Source organism: Miniopterus natalensis, chromosome 13 (genome assembly GCF_054644295.1).
Source record: "Miniopterus natalensis isolate mMinNat1 chromosome 13, mMinNat1.hap1, whole genome shotgun sequence".
In the NCBI taxonomy this organism is placed as follows: Eukaryota; Metazoa; Chordata; class Mammalia; order Chiroptera; family Miniopteridae; genus Miniopterus; species Miniopterus natalensis.
In genome coordinates, this window is record NC_142093.1 from 30,442,338 (window position 1) to 30,463,479 (window position 21,142).

The window sequence follows — 21,142 nt, forward strand, 5'->3', positions numbered from 1 at the left end:
GTCTGCTGTTGAAACTCTTTATTAAATTTTCCAGTTCAGTTACTGTATGCTTCACTCTAAATTTGGTAATTTGTAATATTTTTTATCATTTCATTGAAATCTTGCTTTGTTTATGCATTGGCATCCTGACTTTGTTGTTTTCCTTATGAATCATTATTTTGAACTATCAGATAAATCACTTACCTCTTTTTCATAAGGATCTGTTTCTGGAGATTTCTCTTTTTCTTTTGTTTGGAACATATATATTTTTTTAATTTTCCTCAACTCTCTTCATCGTTTTCTGCATGTTAGGTAAAATACCCACTTCTCCCAGTCCTTCCAGTGGTCAGATGAACCTCATCAGCCAGCCTGGCCCAAACTCCTAGTTCTCTGTCAAACTTATGTGATTTTTTAAGCTGCCTTCCTTGTTCTTAGTAGAACTAGTACTTGAGGGTGTGCCAAGACCTGTCAGTATGGCTGAGGAGAGAGTCACAGTCAGCATCCCTTATTATATGTGTATTTTTTCATATGCCTGACATGTAGGAGTTGATCAGCTAATTTCTGAATCTCTTTCAGAGGGATTTGCTTCTTGTGTAACTACACATTCAATCAAGCTGTAACTTACCAAACTAGATCTCTTTCCCTCCATTGATAAATCCTGTCAGTTTCTGAAGTCTCTGGAATCTGTTCATTCTTTGTTATATCTAACATTGATGCTCTAGTCCAAGCTATAGTCCTCTCTTCTCTGATCTACCAAAATTAAATCCTTATTGACCTGTCAGTATCTACTGTGGTTCCCCTTCAGTCTGTTTTCCATAGTGCAGTCTGGTGATCTTTTCAGAATGCAAATCTAATTATGTGTTTCCTAGCTTCCATATATACCTCAAGCTTTTAAAAACCTTTCATTAGAAATTATTAACTAGATTTCCATCCAGCCCTTTACAATTTCTGCAACCAGTCTTGCTCGAGCATTTCCTTTTTATATAAATTAAATTATATATTCTCATAGCATCATCTACCTCTCCCTTTAACATTTATTATCATTACAGTTTTACATTTGTATACAAATATTTGATGAATGTCTGACTTCTCCACTGGACTATAAAAGCAGATACCATGTCTGTTTTCTGTGATCATTTAACTTCACTAGCTAGAATGTGGCTTGGCTTACAGTGGAAAATAAATATTTGTTTCATTAATTAACTGATTGATTACTGTAAAGAGAACTCCATGGTAACTAAGACAATTTATTTGTTTAACATCCATCTCCAAGAGCTTTCTAGTCAATTGATTTTGGATTTAGGCTCTCCAATATAATCTCACTTGGAAGTTTATAGACAACATTGTATAGCTGTGAAATGACAAGTACAGGGATGTTTTAAGTATATGTCAACACATGGTTATGTTCATGTGAAATAATGTGAAAGGAAGATTCAGATAGATGATACAGTGGTAGGGAATATACTGATTGAAATCGTCAAGGAGTAGGACTTTGGACTGGTTGGATATCTTTTTCCCCGATGGCAGCATTATACATTATTTACCTAGTTGAAATCCCCATTTTCCTTTTGTGCTTTTCTGCTTCTTACATCCTGTTTGGCTTAAAGATTTATTTGCTACTGTGGGCCACTTGCTTTTGGATAAGAGGCAGGAATTTTTTTACCAGCTTATACCTCAGAAAGCAAAGACCGTTGTCTAGTGTCCGTACTGTACTAAGTGGTCCAGTGTTAGGGCAGGGCAGTTTCTCCCCAGCCTTAGGGAACATCATACTAGTAAAAATAATTTATCATCAGATGGGAGGAAAGGCTATTCTCATCTCTTCTTTTATAGCAGGACTGGATCCCTTCTTCTGTGTATACTTTCTTTCCCCTTCCTTAGATGTGGATAATCCACTCCTCCTGCAATTCCCTTGGGATTATAGCATGAGTGAAAGTGAAATGACTTTATATGAATAAAGATGAAAATAGAGATTTAATTGATATAAGTTTAGTTTCTTTGCTACTGTAAAGAGGTCTGGGTTCACCATTTATCTGTAATATCCACTAAAGTTGAAGTAATAATTTCTTCAACTGGCTAATAGCATTGCTGACATCAAAATTTTGAAGACTGGTTAAGAAAATTGTGCATGTACACTTTATATACTTTAGTCAAGTTGTGATGTACTTTAAGGTACACTTTATATACTTTAGTCAAGTTGTGATGTACTTTTTACATCTGTCATGTGAATTAATAGAACAGTTGATGGAGTTAGGAGAAAGAAAAGGAAAAATGTTGGGAGTAGTGATAAGAGGACACAGCATTTTGGTAAACCTTAAGAATTTGATCTTGTTCCCATTCTAGGTGCTGATTTTCTATTGTATTCATATTAGTTTCGCCTTTTCCCCTTTCACTTTAAACATAGTCCTAATGCTTAACACAGTGCCTTGCGTATTCCAGCCTCTTGGTAAATAAATATCGGTTAGTTGGGTGAATGAAGGAATAAATGGATGAAGAGTGAACAGACGAATGACAAAATTCTAGACTTCACAATTCAAATAAGTACATACATCAACTTCCCTGATCAAGATTTGAAAGCAGAGGGATCTTTTAATAATTTAGATAATATAGAGGAAAGTATTGATTTGATCTAAAAATTTAACAATTGAGTTTTCAGAAATTGGATTACTGTGCCCAAAGTGCAAGTGGTAAACAATAAAATGAAGTAAGATAGCTTGAAATGAGCTTATATTATGAGATATGTATTCTTTAATGTTGGAATAATTGATGTCTAGGCTCAGAAGATAATTTTTAAAAGACTTTGCTCTTATTTTAACTTGGCTTATTTTAGAATTTTACCAAGTAGAAATTGGTTTGAACTTTCTACTTAAAATGAAGCAGTTTTTATTTCTGAATTATCATAGATTTTAATTTAGTAAGAGTGAATCAGTGGATTTTACTATATATCATTTATTGGGTTTAATGCTATATATCTAGAAAATATTTTTCCCTACATTTGGATCTGTGGGATTAATATCATTTGCTGGTTTTACTTGTTTGAATATTTGAATATGGTTTGTGGTAAAGAGTGTGGGCTATCGTGTCAGACAGATTTGAGTTTAAATCCCCAGTGTGCTACTTCTTAGCAAATTATTCAATTTGTCAAACCTTAGTAGAATCTTATGTAAAATGGAGATGATGCCTACTATTAAGAGGTTCTTGGGAGATATAATACACTAATATATGTGAAGTGCTTAGCACAGTGTCTGGAATATAGCAGGCATTCAGTAATTCGGAACAATCATTTTCCCCCGTTGTGTTTTGTTCTGCAGCTTTCCCCACAAATAAACCAGATAAAGATGCAAGACATGTAGTAAAAGTGGTAAGTATTGCTCCTAAATGTGTGTTTCACATATATTTGACTTTTTCTTTTCTGCTTTACTTTATTTTTGTAAAAATGTTTCTCATCATAGTTTTCATAATTTTACTTATGGTTAAACCTAATGTTATGATACAGTTTCACATTGTTAAAATGTAAAGACTAGAGAACTTTGTTCTTCTGTGTTAACACTCATAATCCTTGTACTGTGCAGCTATATATCCTCTCCTGCTCCCTCCCACACTTCCCATTTTCCTTTCTCTCTGCCCTAAATGGTATGGTCATTTCAGGTGGGGTGAGGTTTTATTTTTGTTTGTATCCCCTGTGCTTAGTGCAGTGGATGAAATATAGTGGATACTCAGGAAAGGTGTCACGTAGAATGAACCACCAGGTAGTCTGCAGTGTGCCATATCCCTGACGTGCAGGTTGGTACACATTGAGTGCCTGTGTATGTGTACAGTTCTCAGTGCTTTTAGTAAGTTCTTTCAAGAAGAAGACTACTTTCATGTGTAGGAGTGTATAGAGATAGCATTACAATATGTTAAATTTAAAAATGAGATTCTTCAAGTTTATTTAGTGCTCTTTTGGAGATTTTTTAGTGGAAATCTGCTGCCTGTGTTTTATAAGAAATGATTCAAGTACTATTGTATAATACATATGTATATTCATATTTTCACAGTTGCAATACCAATTTTATCTTTACAATTTTAAAAAAATAAAATTAATTGTTCTTTCTTTTATAGGAGTATCAAGAAAATGGCCCATTATTTTCAGAACTTAAATTTTACCAAAGAGCTGCCAAAAAAGAATGTAGTAAGTAAAATTAGCAAAGCAAGTTACTTCCATATATATGCTTGCTAAAGTGAGTGTAAATATTTTTGTCTTTTTCTAGCCTTCTGGAAAATTCTTTTCAATTAGAAATGTTATTGTAAAATGATTCAGTTAACTGTTAAAACATATAAAAAAGACAGATGGTGTACAAGTTTTGATATTATGTAATAATGGGTTATGCATTTCAAAGTTGTTTCTACTACTTTACATAAAATGTTGTGTTGTTGATCCAAGCTACCAAGAGTTCTCTAAGTGTAAAAGATAATAGGATGAAATTAATTTTTAAAAATCAAACCATTTGGATAGGAAGAATACAAGAAAAATAATTAAAATGGGCAGATATATAAACAAAAGGAATGATCTTAGAATGGATTAGGGTAAGGTGTATAGATATGATTAAATGTTAAGATTTAGAAATTAAGTTAAAAATGCTCAAATGTGAATGTCGGGAGGTTAATTGGAACTGAGTATCAGATATAAAAAGCTACCAATTAGAGGATTTGAATGTGAAGTGAATATGAGCAGAACTGAAGAATAAAAGCATTTAATAAGCACTGTAAGTTGTATATGGACTGAGTAAAGCTTTAAGGAAGCTGGTTTGAGTAACGACTTTATAGTCAAGGTCCTTTACATTATGCTTAGAAAAAAGAATGATGAGTCCTGCCTCAATAATTAACTTTTTTCTCCCTAATAAAACCTTCTAAGCATTAAGACTGTAGTCTTTACTGACTGTTTTAAGTATGTCAGGGTGACAAATAAAATTCATTAAACTTATTGTTTATCAGTAGAGATGTCTTAAACATTAAACATACATGGTAGAAAAGTGAAAAATTAAATAAGTTACCTGATTGTTTTAAGTGGATTTGATTTTTTTTAAAACTAAATTTAATCAAAACCATTTCTGTGTAATATGCTTTTAGAATACGATGATTTTTCTGCCCAATTTCTGTTATTTGACTACAGTGGCTTTAGATTTTTAAGTAATAAGGAAGAAAAAGCCATCTCTCTGCTGATCCTGTGGTGGTTAGCATGTTATATTTAAAAATTTAGCATATAAGGGAATTAATTTTTTTCATGAATAGAAACATTTGTGTATATGATAATGCATTTTATGACTGTGACTACTTTTGGTTATAATTTATTTAATTTGAAATTTCTCTATATGGCCTGACTGCCGTGGCTCAGTGGTTGAGCATCGACCTGTGATCCAGGAGATTGTGGTTTGATTCCCAGTCAGGGCATATGCCTGGGTTGCAGGCTCGATCCCCAGTAGGGGGTGTGCAGGAGATAGCTGATCAGTGACTCATCACTGACGTTTCTATCTCTCTTTCCCTCTCCCTTCCTCGCTCGGAAATCAATAAAAATATTTTTAAAAAAATAATAAAAAATAAAATTTATATGTATTTGTGTTAATTATAGTGATAAATGAAATTTGAAGCCATTAGATATATTTAATTTCTAAAAAAATTTTTTTAGGAAGGTCTAATTTTTATTTAGGTTAGCTAAATAGGTTTTAGCATTAATGTAAAAGTAAGAAATACCTTTATAAAAACTTTTTTTTTTCTGTTAAATTTGTCTTTGCAGTCAAAAAATGGATAGAACGAAAACAACTTGATTATTTAGGAATTCCTGTGTTTTATGGATCTGGTCTTACTGAATTCAATGGAAGAAGGTAAAATGGAATTATTATAATTAAATATCATCCAATCACTATTACTTATGTGGTCTCTTAATTATCTGTTGCTATATGACAAATTATCCAAACTGTAGTGGCTTCTAACAACAAACTGATATTATCTTAATTTCTGTGGGTCAGTTATCTGTACCTGGCTTAAGTGAATGGTTCTAGCTCAGGACTTCTTATGAGGATGTAGTCAGCTGTCTATTGGGCTGCAGTCATCTCAAGGCTAGACTGGGAAGGTTCTGCTTTAAAGGTCACTTATGTGGCTGTTGGCAGGCCTAAGATCTGCTTCTAAATGTACTCATGTAAGTGTTGGCAGTCCTCATAGTCTCACCATATAGGTCTCTCCGTAGGCTGCCCCATTGTGTTACAAAGACATGGCAGCTGGCTTCCCCTAAAGCAAATAACTGAAGAGAGGGAGGAAGAGAGCACATGCACATGCATACACACACACAAGCATGCATCCAAGAAGAAAGTCACAGTCTTTTTATGGTCTAATCTGAGAAGTAATAGCCTATCATTTCTACTGTATTCTCTTTTCGAGGAGCAAGTCACTAAATGTACCCCATACTCAAAAGACGAGAATTATGAAGTGCTATCTCTTGAAAAGAGGCAAAACAAATAATTTTTAGAAATAATTTTAAAACTACCAAATATAACTAATCATCATGTATAAATAAAAAACAAAATGAACAGTAGTCTTGTAACAAAGTAAAGGGCTGCCAAGAAGGGACTGAAGAGCTAATCAAGCTACATTCGTATCATGCAATATTATGCAGCTCATTAAGTAAATCAGTTAGAGCTATACCAGTTGCCTTGGAAGGATTTCACTGAGATGCTACTGAAAAACGTATGATGCAGTAAAGTGCATAAAATAAGATCACATTTTTATGGAAAAAAGACAAAGGTTTCTATATGCCTGTGTTTGTGTGTCTATACACAGATAGACTTAGACTAGGGTCCTATGTGGGTAAGTGAAGGGAAGAAAAGGGTAGAGGGTCCCAGACAGAAGAGAAGAAGGGTAGAGGGTGCCAGACAGAAGAAAGGGAAAAGTGCATTTCTAAAAAAGCATGTTTACAAATGTATAGAGACAGTAAATATGATTTTATAAGGTCAAAAACAAATATAAATATAATTTTATGTATAGACAGTTTGCTCAGGCTCTATGGTGAGAAGGTGATGGAGTCAAAATGAACTAGATTCAGGACTATTAGATTTAGAAAGACTTTTTTTCATGATCTCAGTGTGGGTGGTTCAGCCCAGCATTCTCCTCTAGGAAACTAACTGCAAAGTAAAATACTGAATAATATCTTTCTGCAAAAGGGCAGCATTATTAATGTACATTCATTCTCTCATGGTGCATATTGCATCGTTCTCTGTTGTTAGATTGGGTATATTTTTTCTTGTTTTAATTCATAACTAGAAAGTTTGAAACATTGCTATCTTAAGATCTCTTTTTTTAAGTTTGTTTTTTATTGTTGACAGTATTAAAGATGTCATCATCTTTTTACAGTTACAGATTTATGGTAATGGAAAGACTAGGAATGGATTTACAGAAGATCTCTGACCAGAATGGTACTTTTAAAAAGTCAACTGTCCTGCACCTAGGTGTTCGAATGGTAAGAAGGAATAACTTATTTCATGTGCTCTATTTTTAGATTATTTACTTGTTACAAATTGTTGCCCTTTGTGGAATTATCAGAGTGAAGGATTATTGCCCTAGAAATGTCAGTTATTGAGAGTAGAGGCTATTTTGGTGAAATTGATAACAGTGGGCTCTGTAAATGACAGAATGTGCTGTGTTTGGCTCTACAAACTCAATTAGGCATTGGTTCTACAGTCTGATTTTTCTGCACAGCTTTGTTTTACATATCAGAACAAGCTTGCATTGCTATACGAATAACATCTCTTTTGTCAGTTATATTTATAACAATGCAAACTACAGCAGATTATATTATTTTCCATACTAAACACATGATGGTATGGGGGTGCTATAAAGTTTTTATTGTGAGTTTGGGATAGTGGCAGTAATTAGTGTGGCAATGAATAATATATACTTTGCCAAATAAGAAGCAATGAAATCTTAATAGCACCCATGCACACATTTTGTTTATACCACATATTTGTCTTATCTTGTTTGTGTTTGGTTTGCCTAAGCTCCATTTTATTTTTTTCCATTTTAAATGGAATAAGACTATTTATGCCATGTTGGGATGTGGCAAGTAGAATTCATTAATTTTCCCATTTGTCCATTCATCCATCTAGCCAGCCAGCAAATGTTTATTGAGCACTGGATGTAGGTAACACGCAAGGCCCAAGGGATTCCAAGACGAAGCTAAGGTTTATTCTGTTACTACAGAGGGAGAATGCCTTTCTCTGTGCTCATGGACATGGTGTTTTGTCCTGCGGTCCCTGGAACTTGATTTATAATTATTCTTTGGATAAGGAATTGCTGAGCGGGCTTCTTAATTATTTCACTTTAGATCTCAGATTTTACTGTGTTTCTCCTCTTTGCACAGTATGATTTGGCCACCAGGCTCTCAGGAGCATAGGCATAGGTGCTGTTGAATCTTGGTTTCCTTTCGTCAGAAGTTCAGTTAAAACACTTGATATTTGAGGGTCATTTTATTCAACTTTTCCCAGGATGAGCAGCCAGGATATGTGATATTTAAGAAAAGATAAATAGCCTGGCTGGGCGTGGCTCAGCGGTTGAGCATCTGCCTATGATCCAGGTGATCAGGGTTCGAGTCCCGGTCAGGGCACATGCCCAGGTTGTGAGCTTGATCAGTGACTCTCTCATCATTGATGTTTCTGTCTCTCTCTCTCCCTCTCCTTTCCTCTCTCTGAAATCAATAAAGATATATTTAAAAAAAAAAAGAAAAAAAAAAAAGATAAATAAAGAATTGTGAAGTATGTCACTTTGTCATTGTTAATATGAAAAAATAAAATTACGTGTTATTCTAAACTCAAATGTGCAAGTTGATCATAGGTTCTAAATAGACATCGGTATAACCTTATGCAATTCTTTTCACAGTTGGATGTACTGGAATATATACATGAAAATGAATATGTTCATGGTGACATAAAAGCAGCAAATCTACTTTTGGGTTACAAAAATCCAGATCAGGTAAATATTAAGCTTTGCTTTCATAAAGAAAGGGTCCTCAGAGCACCATACTGAGATATTCAAGAAACAAACTCCTAACTGAGACAGGTTTACAAATGAGGACTTAATATGATGAATGTTGTAATTTATCTTACCTTGCTTATCTAGCTTAATGCACTAAACTAATAAGTAATTAAGATGGGGAACTTGAGACTCAGAAGGGTTAAATAATTTGTTAATGGGCAAATAGTTAAGAAGTGGCTGAATAGGAATTTGACCTTCTGAGCAAATACAAAGACCCGTCAATATCCAGTGGGAGAAGAGATGGATTTTATGCAGAGAAAAAAATAAAAAGCTATCACATTAGCTTCTCTACTATGTAAATAATTAAGTTTTAAATAGAGCAGCATTTCCAATATAACTTTCTTTGTTGATGGACATACTCTGTATATTACTGTCCAGTACCGTTGCCACTACCTGCATGTGGCCATTACACATTTAAAATGTGGCTACACCCCCAAATGCTGGCAGGAACTTGGAGCAACAGGAACTCTTACTCATTGCTGTTGGGAGTGCAGAATGGCTTGACCACTGTGGGAGATGATTTGGTGGTTTATTACAAAGTGAACATATTTTTAATATATGATCTAGCAGTTATACTCCTTGGTGTTTCCCCAAAGCTGAACACTTCAAACTATACAGAAACCTACACATAGATGTGTATAGCAGCTTTATTTGTAACTGCCAAAAAATGAAGCTACCAAGATGTCCTTTAATAAGTGAATGGATAAATAAACTGTGGCATGTCGAGATAGGGCAGTAATACTCAGTGTTAAGAAGAAATGAGCAAGACAGTGAACAGACGTGGAGGAACCATAAGTAGTGCATGTTACTAAATGAAAACCTGTATAACTCTAGTTACATAACATTTTAGAAAAGGCAAAACTATGGAGACATTAAAAAGATCAGTGACTGCCAAGAGTTAGAGGGGAGGGAGCGATGAATAGGTGGAGCACAGGATTTTTAGGGAAATGAAACTTCTGTATTATACTGCAGTGGCGTATACATGTCATTATACATTTGTCAAAGCCCACAGAATGTACAACATCAAGAGTGAACTCTGACGTATACTGTAAACTTTTGGTGACGATGTGTCAATGTAGAATTACCCGTTGTAACATATGTATACTGTGGTGTGGGATGTTGTTGGTGGGGGAGGCTGTTTTTGAGGTGGGGGGAGGTAGTGGGTATATGAGAACTCACTGTACTTTCTGCTCAGTTTTGCCTAAGTTGTTCTAAATTTACCAAAATTGAATCTAAAACTGTTCTAAAAAATTTTTAAAGTGATTCCATAATCAAGTTAGCACATTCATTGCCTTACATAGTTAACCTTTTTTCCATTTAGTTTTGTGGTAAGAACACTTAAGACGTACTCTTTTAGCAAATTTGAAGTATACAGCATTATTAACAATCATCGCCGTGCTATACATTAGATTCTCAGAACTTACTCATCTTCTAACTAAAAGCTTGTACCCTTTGCCCAGCATCTCCCCATTTCCTCCACCCCCCAGCCTCTGATAGCCACTGTTCTACTCTCTGGTTCTTTAAGTTTCACTTCTCCACATCCCGCATATAAGGAGATCATACAGTATTTGTCTTTCTGTGTCTGGCTTATTTCCTTAGCATATGTCCTCTGGGTTCTTTCATGGTGTCACGAATAACATATTTCTTTCTTTTTTACGGCTGAATAATATTCCACTGCACGTTATATATGTCACATTTTCTTGATTCATTTATCCATCAGTGGACACTAAGTTTTGTTTCCATGTCTTTTATGAATAATGATGCAGTAACATGGGAGTGCAGATATCTCTTCAAGATAGTGATTTCTTTAACTTTGGATATATACCAGAAGTGGGGTTGTTGGATCATATGGTAGTACTATTTTTTACATTTTTTTTGAGGAGCCTCCATATTGTTTTCTATAATAACTACTAATCTACATTCCCACCAGCAGTACACAGGGTTCCCTTTTCTCCACACCCTCACCAATCTTATCTCTTGTATTTTTGATAATAGCCACCCTAACAGGTGTGAGGTGATGTCTTATTGTGGCTTTGATTTTCATTTCTTGGCTATTAATAATGTTGAGCACCTTTTCATATACCTGTTGACCATTTGCATGTCTTCTTTAGGAAAATGTCACTCAGGTTCCTTGCCCAGTCTTTAATTGGGTTATTTGGGTTTGTTTTTGTTGTTGTTAATGAGTTCTTATGTATTTTGGCTATTAACCCCTTATTAGATATATGGTTTGTAAATATTTTCTCCCATTCCATAGATTGCCCTTTTTTTGTAGATGGTTTTCTTTGCTGTGTACAATTTTTTAGTTTGATGTAGTCTTACTTGTTTGTTTTGTTTTGTTGCTTTTGCTTTTGGTGTAAATTGCAAAAAATCATTGCTAAAACTTGTGTTTATAGATTGGAAGAATTAATATTATTAAAATAACCATACTACCCAAAGCAATCTACAGATTCAGTGCAATCCCTATCAAAATTTCAATGTCATTTTTTATAGAAATAGAAAATACAATCTTAAAATTTGTAAGGAACCACATAAAACCCTGAATAGTCAAAGAACTCTGGAGAAAGGAAAAAGCTGGGGACATTATAGTTCCTGATTTTAAACTATGTTACAATGCTAAAGTAATTAAAACAGTATGCTATTGGTATAAAAACAGACAGACCAATGGAACAGAACAGGGAGCTCAGAAATAAACCCAGGCATACAGGATCAAATGATCTTTGACCAGGGCACTAAGAATATACAGTGAGAAAGCTGGGTATCCACTTGCAAAAGAATGAAATTAAACTCTTATCTTACACTATACATAGAAATTAGCTCCAAGTGGATTAAAGACTTAAATGTAAGACCTGAAATGATAAAACTAGTAGAAAACATAAGGGAAAAGCTTAATGGTAATTAATTTAAATTTTAATAACCACGTGTGGCTAGTAGCCACCGTATTAGGAAAGATTTAAAAAGTTAAAAAAAATAGTCTTTAAAAGAAAGTTACAAAAAATATAGTTGAATGTTTAACTGAACTTTACATGAGGAAAGAAGTTTCTAAATGTACAACAGAAAAAAATCTTAGAAAATACTGAGAAGTTTCCAATTTTAAGCTGTCTGTATATTTTAAAAATTGAAAAAATAAAAGGCAAATGAGAAAGTGGGAACTTACATTACAACACATATTTGAGGATATATAGCAAGATCTAGAAAGTTAATAAAAACACCACATACTTTGTTAAAATAGTGACTAAAAGGAATGAATAGACAGAACAGAGAAGAAATAGGACTCTCCAAGAAATGGATGAGAAAAAGTTCACTATCACTAAAAACTAAGAGACAAGCAAATCAAAACAGTGAGGCAACATTTTAAAAGAACTTATCAGTTGGAAACTAACGAATCTCTGAGGGAAGGGGGCATTAACCAAAGAATTATATGTGTCCACACATAACCCATGGACACAGACAGTAGTGTGGTGAGGGCCTGGGGGTGCAGTGGGGGTGGGAGAGAGGGTCAGTGGGGTAAAAAGGGGACGTCTGTAATACTTTTAACAATAAAGGTAAAAAAAAAAAAAACAGTTGGGAAAGGTCTAAAAATAATAATCTGATTAGATCAAGGCTGATGAGATATAGAATGCCAGTGGGAATGTAAATCAGTGGGAGTAGAAGAAATTAAGTTAATGAAAGGGCAATTTGGCAATATGTATTAAGAGCCTTTACAAGTCTGCATACTTTTTTAAAGGATAGGTTTATTAATATGTAATTTACAAACAGTAATATTCACCCTTTCAAATATATAGTTTGATGTGTTTTGACACATGTATGTCATATAACCACCATTATAATCAAGATACAGAGCATTTCTGTCATTCTCAAAAGTTCTCTTATTTACTCCGCTGCAGTCAGTACCCTTGTCTCACCCCCAGTCCCTGGGAGTGATTTCTGCCCCGATATTTTTTGCATTTTTAGGGATGTCATATAAATTAAGTTACTGGATATGTACTCTTTTTTGTCTTGCTTCCTTCATTTAGCCAGATGTTTTTTATCTTTTATTTTGTTATTATTATTTTTAACCCCTCACCCTAGGATATTTTTTCCCGTTGTTTTTCAGAGAGAGTGGAAGGGAGAGACTTTGGAATATAATATAGTGTTGCCCAATTGATTGTTAGAAAGTTACGCTTATGGATTCTGATGTAGCATTTGGAAAATGAATGTGCTTTCTGATTTCATTGCTTATAATGGTATTACCAGGAATGATATTGAGTGGTGGTTTTGCCAACTAAGTACTACCCATTTAGTTGTGCCACCAGTGTCACTAGTGAAGCAAGTTGAACTGTTTTAAGTAAAGCAAGGTTTCTACACACTTTTTAATTTCAGTGGTGCAGGTGCTTTCACATATGGAACGCCACGCCTTGGTTGATCAGAAGCACATTGTTTTCGCACCAGCTTCTATTCCTCCTCTTACGTGAAGCCTTTCTTAATGGTTTTGGTCTCTACTGATCTCCTTTTGTGATTTCCTTTAGCTTCTAATGTGTACTTAAACACAGGAGCACTCAGGTCTCACTTGTCTGTGTTGTCTTATGTCCTGAACTAGAATGAACTCCTTGAGGCCTGTAGGTAGGTGCACTTCTTTCTTTTGTATTCCTCACAACACATAGCTTGGTGTCCTTTTGGAATAGTCCTTCAAGAAATACTTCACTGACTTCTCGGGACAGGAGGCCAGTCTCGATGCAGGTACCCGTCGTGTCACTTAGTGGCCGGACCCCACCACGCTTCAGGTTTTTCTGCCCCCAAACCGCCTGTTCAGTTGAAGAGGAGGCCTCAGAGATAGAGAAGGACAGTTTTTTCATGTCCGTATCTGGGGTGATAAATGTGACCTAGGAAACCTGTCATGACTTCAGGTTGTGCTGTACTGAAAGTCAGGAGATCCAGCTGTAGTCCCAGGTCTGATATTGAGCACGATTGCGGTCTTCAGCAAATGATTTAAATCTCTGTGGATTTTGGCTTTCTAGTGTATAAAATGTGGGATTTTGAATAGGTGATTTCAAAAGTCCCTCCTAGCTCTAAAATTCTGTGATTGTCTGCAAACGTCTTTTTCAAGCTCATTGCAGAAGGAAATGTTTCTAATAATGTTTCCTAGTGTCTTGCCTATTGTTGCATAGCTAAGGAAGTTAAAAAGTTTACATTTAGGCAAAATTTAATGTTCTGGGAGCAGTTGTAGCAACTGACCTGTATCTTGTGACAGATACTCACTTTTAGATTCCCTAGGATATCCGCAGGGTAGGGTCATAAGCCTCATTAAAGCTGTGTGTTCACTGTTTGCTAGAGGGAATTCTAACACAATCCATTTATCAATCACAGTTACTTGTAAGATGGAGTGTGAATGTGTTTGTAAGAATTTTACATGATATGTGTACATGATATGTTTACCATTTAGAGGTAGCATTTCCTTTGTCGAACACACATAAAATTTACTCCTGGTAACACATATGTCTGTATTTCATTATCTCCAGAGCAGTCCTCTATGTCTTAGCCTGATACTACTGTAATATTACTAGATGGCACAGCTGGTACAGCCACTTTATTTTTTTATTTTTTTAAAAATATATCTTTATTGATTTCAGAGAGAGGGAAGGCGAGGGAGAGAGAGAGATAGAAACATCAATGATGAGAGAGTCATTGATCGAGCCCGCAACCCGGGCATGTGCCCTGACTGGGAATCGAATGCCGATCGCCTGGATCCCAGGTCGACGCTCAACCACTGAGCCACGCCCAGCCTGGCTGGTATGGCCACTTTAAAGTGTTGTGATATCAGGTGGATAGGATTATACTCTGGATTCAATCACGGGGTTGTGTTTGTAGTAACTTGTTGCTCTCTTTGCCTCCCTTCCTTTGCTCACCAGTACCCTAGTCTATTCTCCCATTGCCTCCTGCCTGGACTGTTTATTATATTCTCCTAAATGGACTCTCTGCTTCCATTTACTCATGATGCTGCCACTGCTGATAATACTGTTCCTTGAAAAAACCTTCAGGGACTTCTGTTTGCCCAGCTTCTTGGTGTGGTTTCCAAAGCTTTCTGTACGCTGACGTTAACCAGACTTTCTCGCTTGTGTTGTGTCCAATAACCTCTCGGCTCCCAGCACACGCTGACCCATGCCCTGGCTTTCCTTCTTGTGTTATTTCTTCTTCCCTGTTTCCATTTGTGGAAATATTAGATATTTTTCAAGGCCCAACTCTTTTTTCTCTGAGGCCCCAATTAGAAATAACCTCTCCTTGCTCTAAAATACTATTAAATGTAAATCTAATATACTTTTGTGAGAGAACCTGTTACCTCTAGGCTTGTGGATGTGATTATGTCATCTCCCCTTCCTGTATGTGGGAAAGTACTCAGTCTTCCAGTCAAACTGATTGAGATTCAGATCTCAGCTTTGCCAGTTATTATAAGTTTATTCTGCACAGAGCACCTAACCTTACTCATCCTATTTTTCATCCTCGAGTATCTTAAAATAACTCCCTCGAGGGTCACGAGGGTCAAATGATTTGACTTCTGTAAAGCACTGAATGCTTTCACATAGCAGGTACAGTTGGCACTTGAACAGTGTGGGGCACTGACACCTCCTACCCCCGCTTCTGTGTAGTCGAAAATCTGCTTATGACTGTTGACTTCAAAACAAGAGCCTATTGTTGACCGGAAGACTTACTGATAACAGAAACAGTTGGTTAAGACATATTTTGTACGTTACATGTATTGTATACTGTACTCTTACAATAAAGTAAGCCAGGGAAAAGAAAATGTTATTTTATTAAGAAAATCATGAGAGAAAATACATAAACAGTATTTATTGAAAAACTGCATATAAGTGCACCTGCTTAGCTCAAACCTGTGTTGTTCAAGGGTCAACTATATTTAAAAAAATACACATTCATTTTTCTTTTTCTTTTTTAAATTTACAGTTGTCAGTAATTTATCATGCTTGGCACTCAGGTGTCTATTGAAAAGAATTTACGTCAGTTTGCCCAATTATCGTCAAATCAATAAAAATGTGTTTAAACCTACTATGTACAAGGCTTTAGATTGGGTGCTGTCTTGGATACAAATGTGTTATACAACATTGTCCTGGCCTCTTGTCCGCTAGGGGCTTACATCGTGTCAATGTGGGGCCAAGGCATAAATAAAAGAAGAGCAGAATAACTGTGCATTTTAAGATAGTAAATCCATGTGGACACAAATGAAAACTCAATCAATTGCCTTGTGATTAAAGGGACCCACATACCAGAGTAGGATTCAGGTATAAGGTGAGTCCAGGAGGTATAAATTGTGAATCCAGGAGGTGTGGTAGGAAATAGAGGAGAGCACTTGAGATGCCAAGTTGAAGACAGAGGCCCTTTCCATGCAAATCACTGCAAAGGAGAGTTATCTCAGGGCTTCTTTCATTGTTAGTTTCACTCATCCATTTGGGAAATTAAAGCAGTGTAAGAGCCTACAACGTTAGGAAGCAAAGGAGATGGGAAGTAAAGATTTAACTAAGTACAGAACTTGAGGATGTGGCATAAGTGGGCGCAAACCTAGCTAGGTAAAACAGCATGCTGATTTTTGAGACAGGCTTGTTTAGTATGGGAAAGTTATATTTCTCATGGTCATCAAAGGCAGCTTTGTTTTCATCTTCATTTGCTTAGGGTTTTTAATCAAGGCTATGATTTACAGGCCATCTGTGTCAGATCCAGTTCTCAGAGAAGCAGATGCTGAGATGAATTAGGAGTGCAAGGGCTTTAGGGGGAAGGGGGGAGTGTAGAGGAAGTATATTACCTATGAGAGAGAAAGGCGAAGCAGCAGGATTGGACGGAGAATGCTTTCAGAGTGGAATGTTGATATGACACTCGTGAAAGGAAAGGGGACAAGAAGGATTGAGCAGGGAGAGCTCAGTCTGTGATACAGTTCTAAGGCGTAGCTAGCCCATTAGAGAGCAGCAGAACAAAGAATGCCCACGAGAAGAATCTCTGATCAGATAGAATTGGCCACACAGAATCCCCACCATGATCATTGTTTGGCAGGAGCTGCTCAGGAAGAGAGTGGCCTCGGCTCACATGCTCTGGTGGTTCCTAATGGTCCTACCACCGGAGGTTTTCAGCTTATTGCACCCCTCATAGGTGAAAGGCCAGTTCTTTCTTGATGGGATTACACCTCAGTGGCTGCCACACTATCTTCAGTAATAAGATATTAAAATCAAAAGTCCATGAAAGCATTAGCTCAGATTAGGTGGTATTGGGGGGTACTAAGAAATTCATTAAAACAAAACCCTTTGTAGAAGCAGGACTTGGTGAGTGTTGGGTGACTTGGCATTATTTGGGTTTATTGCATTATTTTTCACCTATTAAATGTGGATAATGACACACATTATCTCTACCTATCTTACAGAGTTATAAAAAATAAAGCATATCTAAGGTGAGAAAAAAATGAGTTCCATGTAGAAATGCAAGGGGCAGTACAGTGTAATGAAAAGATCTATGGAAAGGGAAGCAGGTAGGGCTGTCCTTTTACTCCTGGAGAAAGGAAATGGTTACTAAATTCAGAAAAGTTGCATAAAAATAAAATCATTTAAAATGCATTAGGGAGCTAGATTTTATATCATCCTATGTCTAGTCTTATTATAATGCAAATAATCGTCCTTCACCTGATTGGTGAACTTGAGTTTCCAACTACAAGCTTCTAAAACGAGGCATATTACATGTATTTATACTTAAAGTAAAAAATATTAGTTGTTATTTTTTATTTCACAGGAAAAAAAAGGATAATATAAAAACAGTTAACTAAAACCAAGTTTTTCTCTAGATTAGAGGTTGGCAAACTTTTTCTGTAAAGAGCCAGGTAGTAAATATTTTAGGCCTTACGGGCTCTGGGGGCCACACATGGGTCTCTGTTGCCTATTCTTTTTCTGTTTTACAATCCTATAAAAATGCAGAAATTATTCATGGCTCAAGGGCATGCAAAACAGGGCCTAAACTGCAAACCCTACTGTAGATTAAGTTCTGCTTAGACTTATATTTTACTTCAACAAAATTTCAGAAATGAGCAGATTTCCAAATTGTTTGTTGTATAAAACAAACAAAAAAAAGACAATGGACTTCGAAGTCATATTGGCATGGATTTGAATCCTGTTTCTCTTCTTTACTAGCACATGGGCAAGTTATTTAATTACTCAGATGCTCAGCTTTCTCATATCTAGAATGAAACCAATGCTACCTGGCTGGGTGTTTGATAAGATTTAATGAAGTAATTTGTGAAAGGTATTTTGCTCAGTGATTATCACATAATTAGAACTTTAACAAATGTTACTTCCTTTTTACCTTCCTTATCATGTTTGACATTTCCTAGCCTTTTTTTTTCTTATTTTTAATTGTTCTAACACAATTCTAGACTGTATTTCTATTAAGTTATCTTTGTAGAAACTCTCACTTTGACCAAATTTGAGACAAAATAATTTGTCAATATTTTGATTAGTTTGTACAAATTATTGGTTTTACTTCCTTTTACATCATATCTCTACCCACCAAATGCAATCACTCCTAAATTTCTTTATTAGTGCTTCACAACCTGTCATTTAAAAATATTGATAGATTCTGGTAGTAAAACTTTCATGAGAATTTAATTCTCATTGAATCCATAAGAATATAAATATTTTCAATTATAGGCTTTACTAGTAGATAAAAGTCCAAACAACAACAACAAAAGATTTATATAGTGGGGTGAAGATAGATACTTGTTTGTTTTATTATTTTGTTTAGCAGCCTTCTGTGCTTATTTGACTTCTACCCACAACTCTGTTAAGACCACCAACTATGCACCCAATATCAGAACACTTAATAAATAAAGCATATACTAACAGATCTGAAAGGAAAAATAGACAGGAATACAATAATTGTCAGGGGCTTCAATACCCCACTTTCAACATGGATAGATTGTCCAGACAGAAAATTAATGGGGAAACATTGAACTTAAACTACATGTTAAACCAGATGGGCTTGATAGTCATACAATACATTCCATCCAACAACGACAGAATATACATTCTTCTCAAGTGTCATGGAGCAATCTTTAGAATGGATTGCCTTAGGCCACAGAACAAGTCTTAGCAAATTTAAGAGGATTGAAATCATATCAAGCATCTTTTCTAACCATAGTGGTATGAAACTTGAGATCAGTTACAAGAGGAAAACTGTAATATTCACAAGTATGTGGAGATGAAACAGTGTGCTCATGAACAACCAGTATATCAAAGAAGGAATCAAAAAGAAAATAAAAAAATACCTTCAGACAAATGGAAATGAAAACACAGAATTCTAAAATTTATGGGATGCAGCAAAAGCAGTTCTAAGAGGGAAGTTTATAGCAATAAACTCCTACATTAAGAATAAAGGAAGATCTCAAATAAAACAACCCAACTTTACACATAAAGGACATAGGAAAAGAACAAACTAAGCACAAAATAATTAAAAGGAAGGGAGTAATAAATTTCAGAATGAAAATAAGTGAAATAGAGACCAGTAAGACAATAGAAAAGATGAATGAGATTGTTAGCTGTTTTTTTCGAAACATAAACAAAATAGATAAACATTTAGCTAGACTAAGAAAAAAGGGAAGACTCAAATAAATGAAATCAGGAATGAGAGAAGAGATATTACAGCTGATAACACAAGTAAGAATCATAAGAAACTATTATGAACAGTTATCCGCCAACAAATTAGACAACTTAGAGGAAATGGATAAATTCCTAGAAACATACAACCTTCCAAGACTGAATCATGAAGAAATAAAAAAATCTGAGCAGAACAATTACCAGTAAGGAGATTTATCCAGTAATAATAAAACCTCTCAGCAAAGAAAAGGCCTTCTCTAGGACCTGGGAGTTATTCCTTTAAAATGTAATCTCTGAGAAACATAGTGCTCCTATCTCTTCAGTCTCTGAAGGAGGGTAGGAGCCTAAGCACCAACTAGCAAACGTAGATAACCTAGGCACATTGACCAACCTTCCCTAATGTCCTCCAGTACTTTTCACTAGCTTGCCCCAGGGCTTAAAAACTTCCCCATCTTTGTTTCAGTGGAGTTGAGTTTATCTCTCTCCCCTATTGCAATGGCCTTGAATAAAATCTTCCTTGTCTTTTTAACTTATGCAGTGCAATTTCCCTCCCACAGTGACTGAAAGTAAAAACTCTGGAGTCAGACTCTGGCTCCATTTTACTACCCAAGTCACATAACCTCACTGAGCCGCAGTTTGCATGAGTGAACTGGAGATGATAGTACCTACGTGCAGGATTTCTGTGAAGATGGGTTGGGTCAATGAATGTAAAGCTCTTAGCATGCTCTCATGTATACTAGGTACTCCATGAAGTTTAGGTCTTTTTGGCTAATGACTACATGAAAATATTCTTGATAGTTTTTGTTTGTTTTTAGTAAACTAGTGTATTTACTATACTGTTCCATTTGCTAAGTTATCAATATGTACATATCTGGGATATTTTCTTTGTAAGTGAAGCCTATCAATTTAGTTCTTGAAATAAAGATAAAAATGCATCATATATAGTGAAAGTAAGCAACCAGTTACAATCTCATCCTTAAGCCTAGTTACTTAGGGCAGAGGGATCAGTTACTTCTGAAGCCATCTGTGGGAGAAACAGCATCTGTGGGAGAGAGAGACAAAACTGAAATACCATGTTTTCAGACACTGTAGCAAGCTATGTTCTCCAACAAATGAAGAAAACTCTGTGCTGTTTCTATTTTGAAGTCCTAAAACCAAAAGGTTAAAGAAACTAAAAAATAAATACTAAATTTTAATAGATATATTTTAAAATACAAGTTGTTTTGTAATGCTCTCTTGCCTTGTAGCTACATCATGAAATGTTGCCTCAACCCCTAAATTAAAAAAAAAAAAAAAGTGAAACAACATGTTTTAAAAGTTGCAACTGCTTTTTTGTGGGGGTGAGCATGGTAAGATATAGTTGGCAACTACTGTATTTTGACTTCATGTCAGAATAAATATCGAGTCATAATAGTCCTCCCTATTCAATGTATGCCACATCTGTAAAACTACTTCTCCCTCCTCCAAAGTAATCTGAGAAAAATTCACTT

The 21,142-nt window shown here is 35.5% G+C and overlaps 1 protein-coding gene across 2 annotated transcripts in view; it reads left to right on the forward strand.

Moving 5' to 3' along the window:
* VRK2 (VRK serine/threonine kinase 2) overlaps positions 1–21,142 on the forward strand; it is a 69,050-nt gene that overhangs the window by 13,603 nt on the left and 34,305 nt on the right. For both annotated transcript variants that reach the window (XM_016201840.2, XM_087823579.1), the window contains exons 2-6: positions 3,288–3,337; positions 4,078–4,147; positions 5,750–5,837; positions 7,360–7,465; positions 8,881–8,973. In XM_016201840.2, the coding sequence (XP_016057326.1) occupies positions 3,288–3,337; positions 4,078–4,147; positions 5,750–5,837; positions 7,360–7,465; positions 8,881–8,973 (407 nt within the window). The remainder of the gene's footprint in view (positions 1–3,287; positions 3,338–4,077; positions 4,148–5,749; positions 5,838–7,359; positions 7,466–8,880; positions 8,974–21,142) is intronic.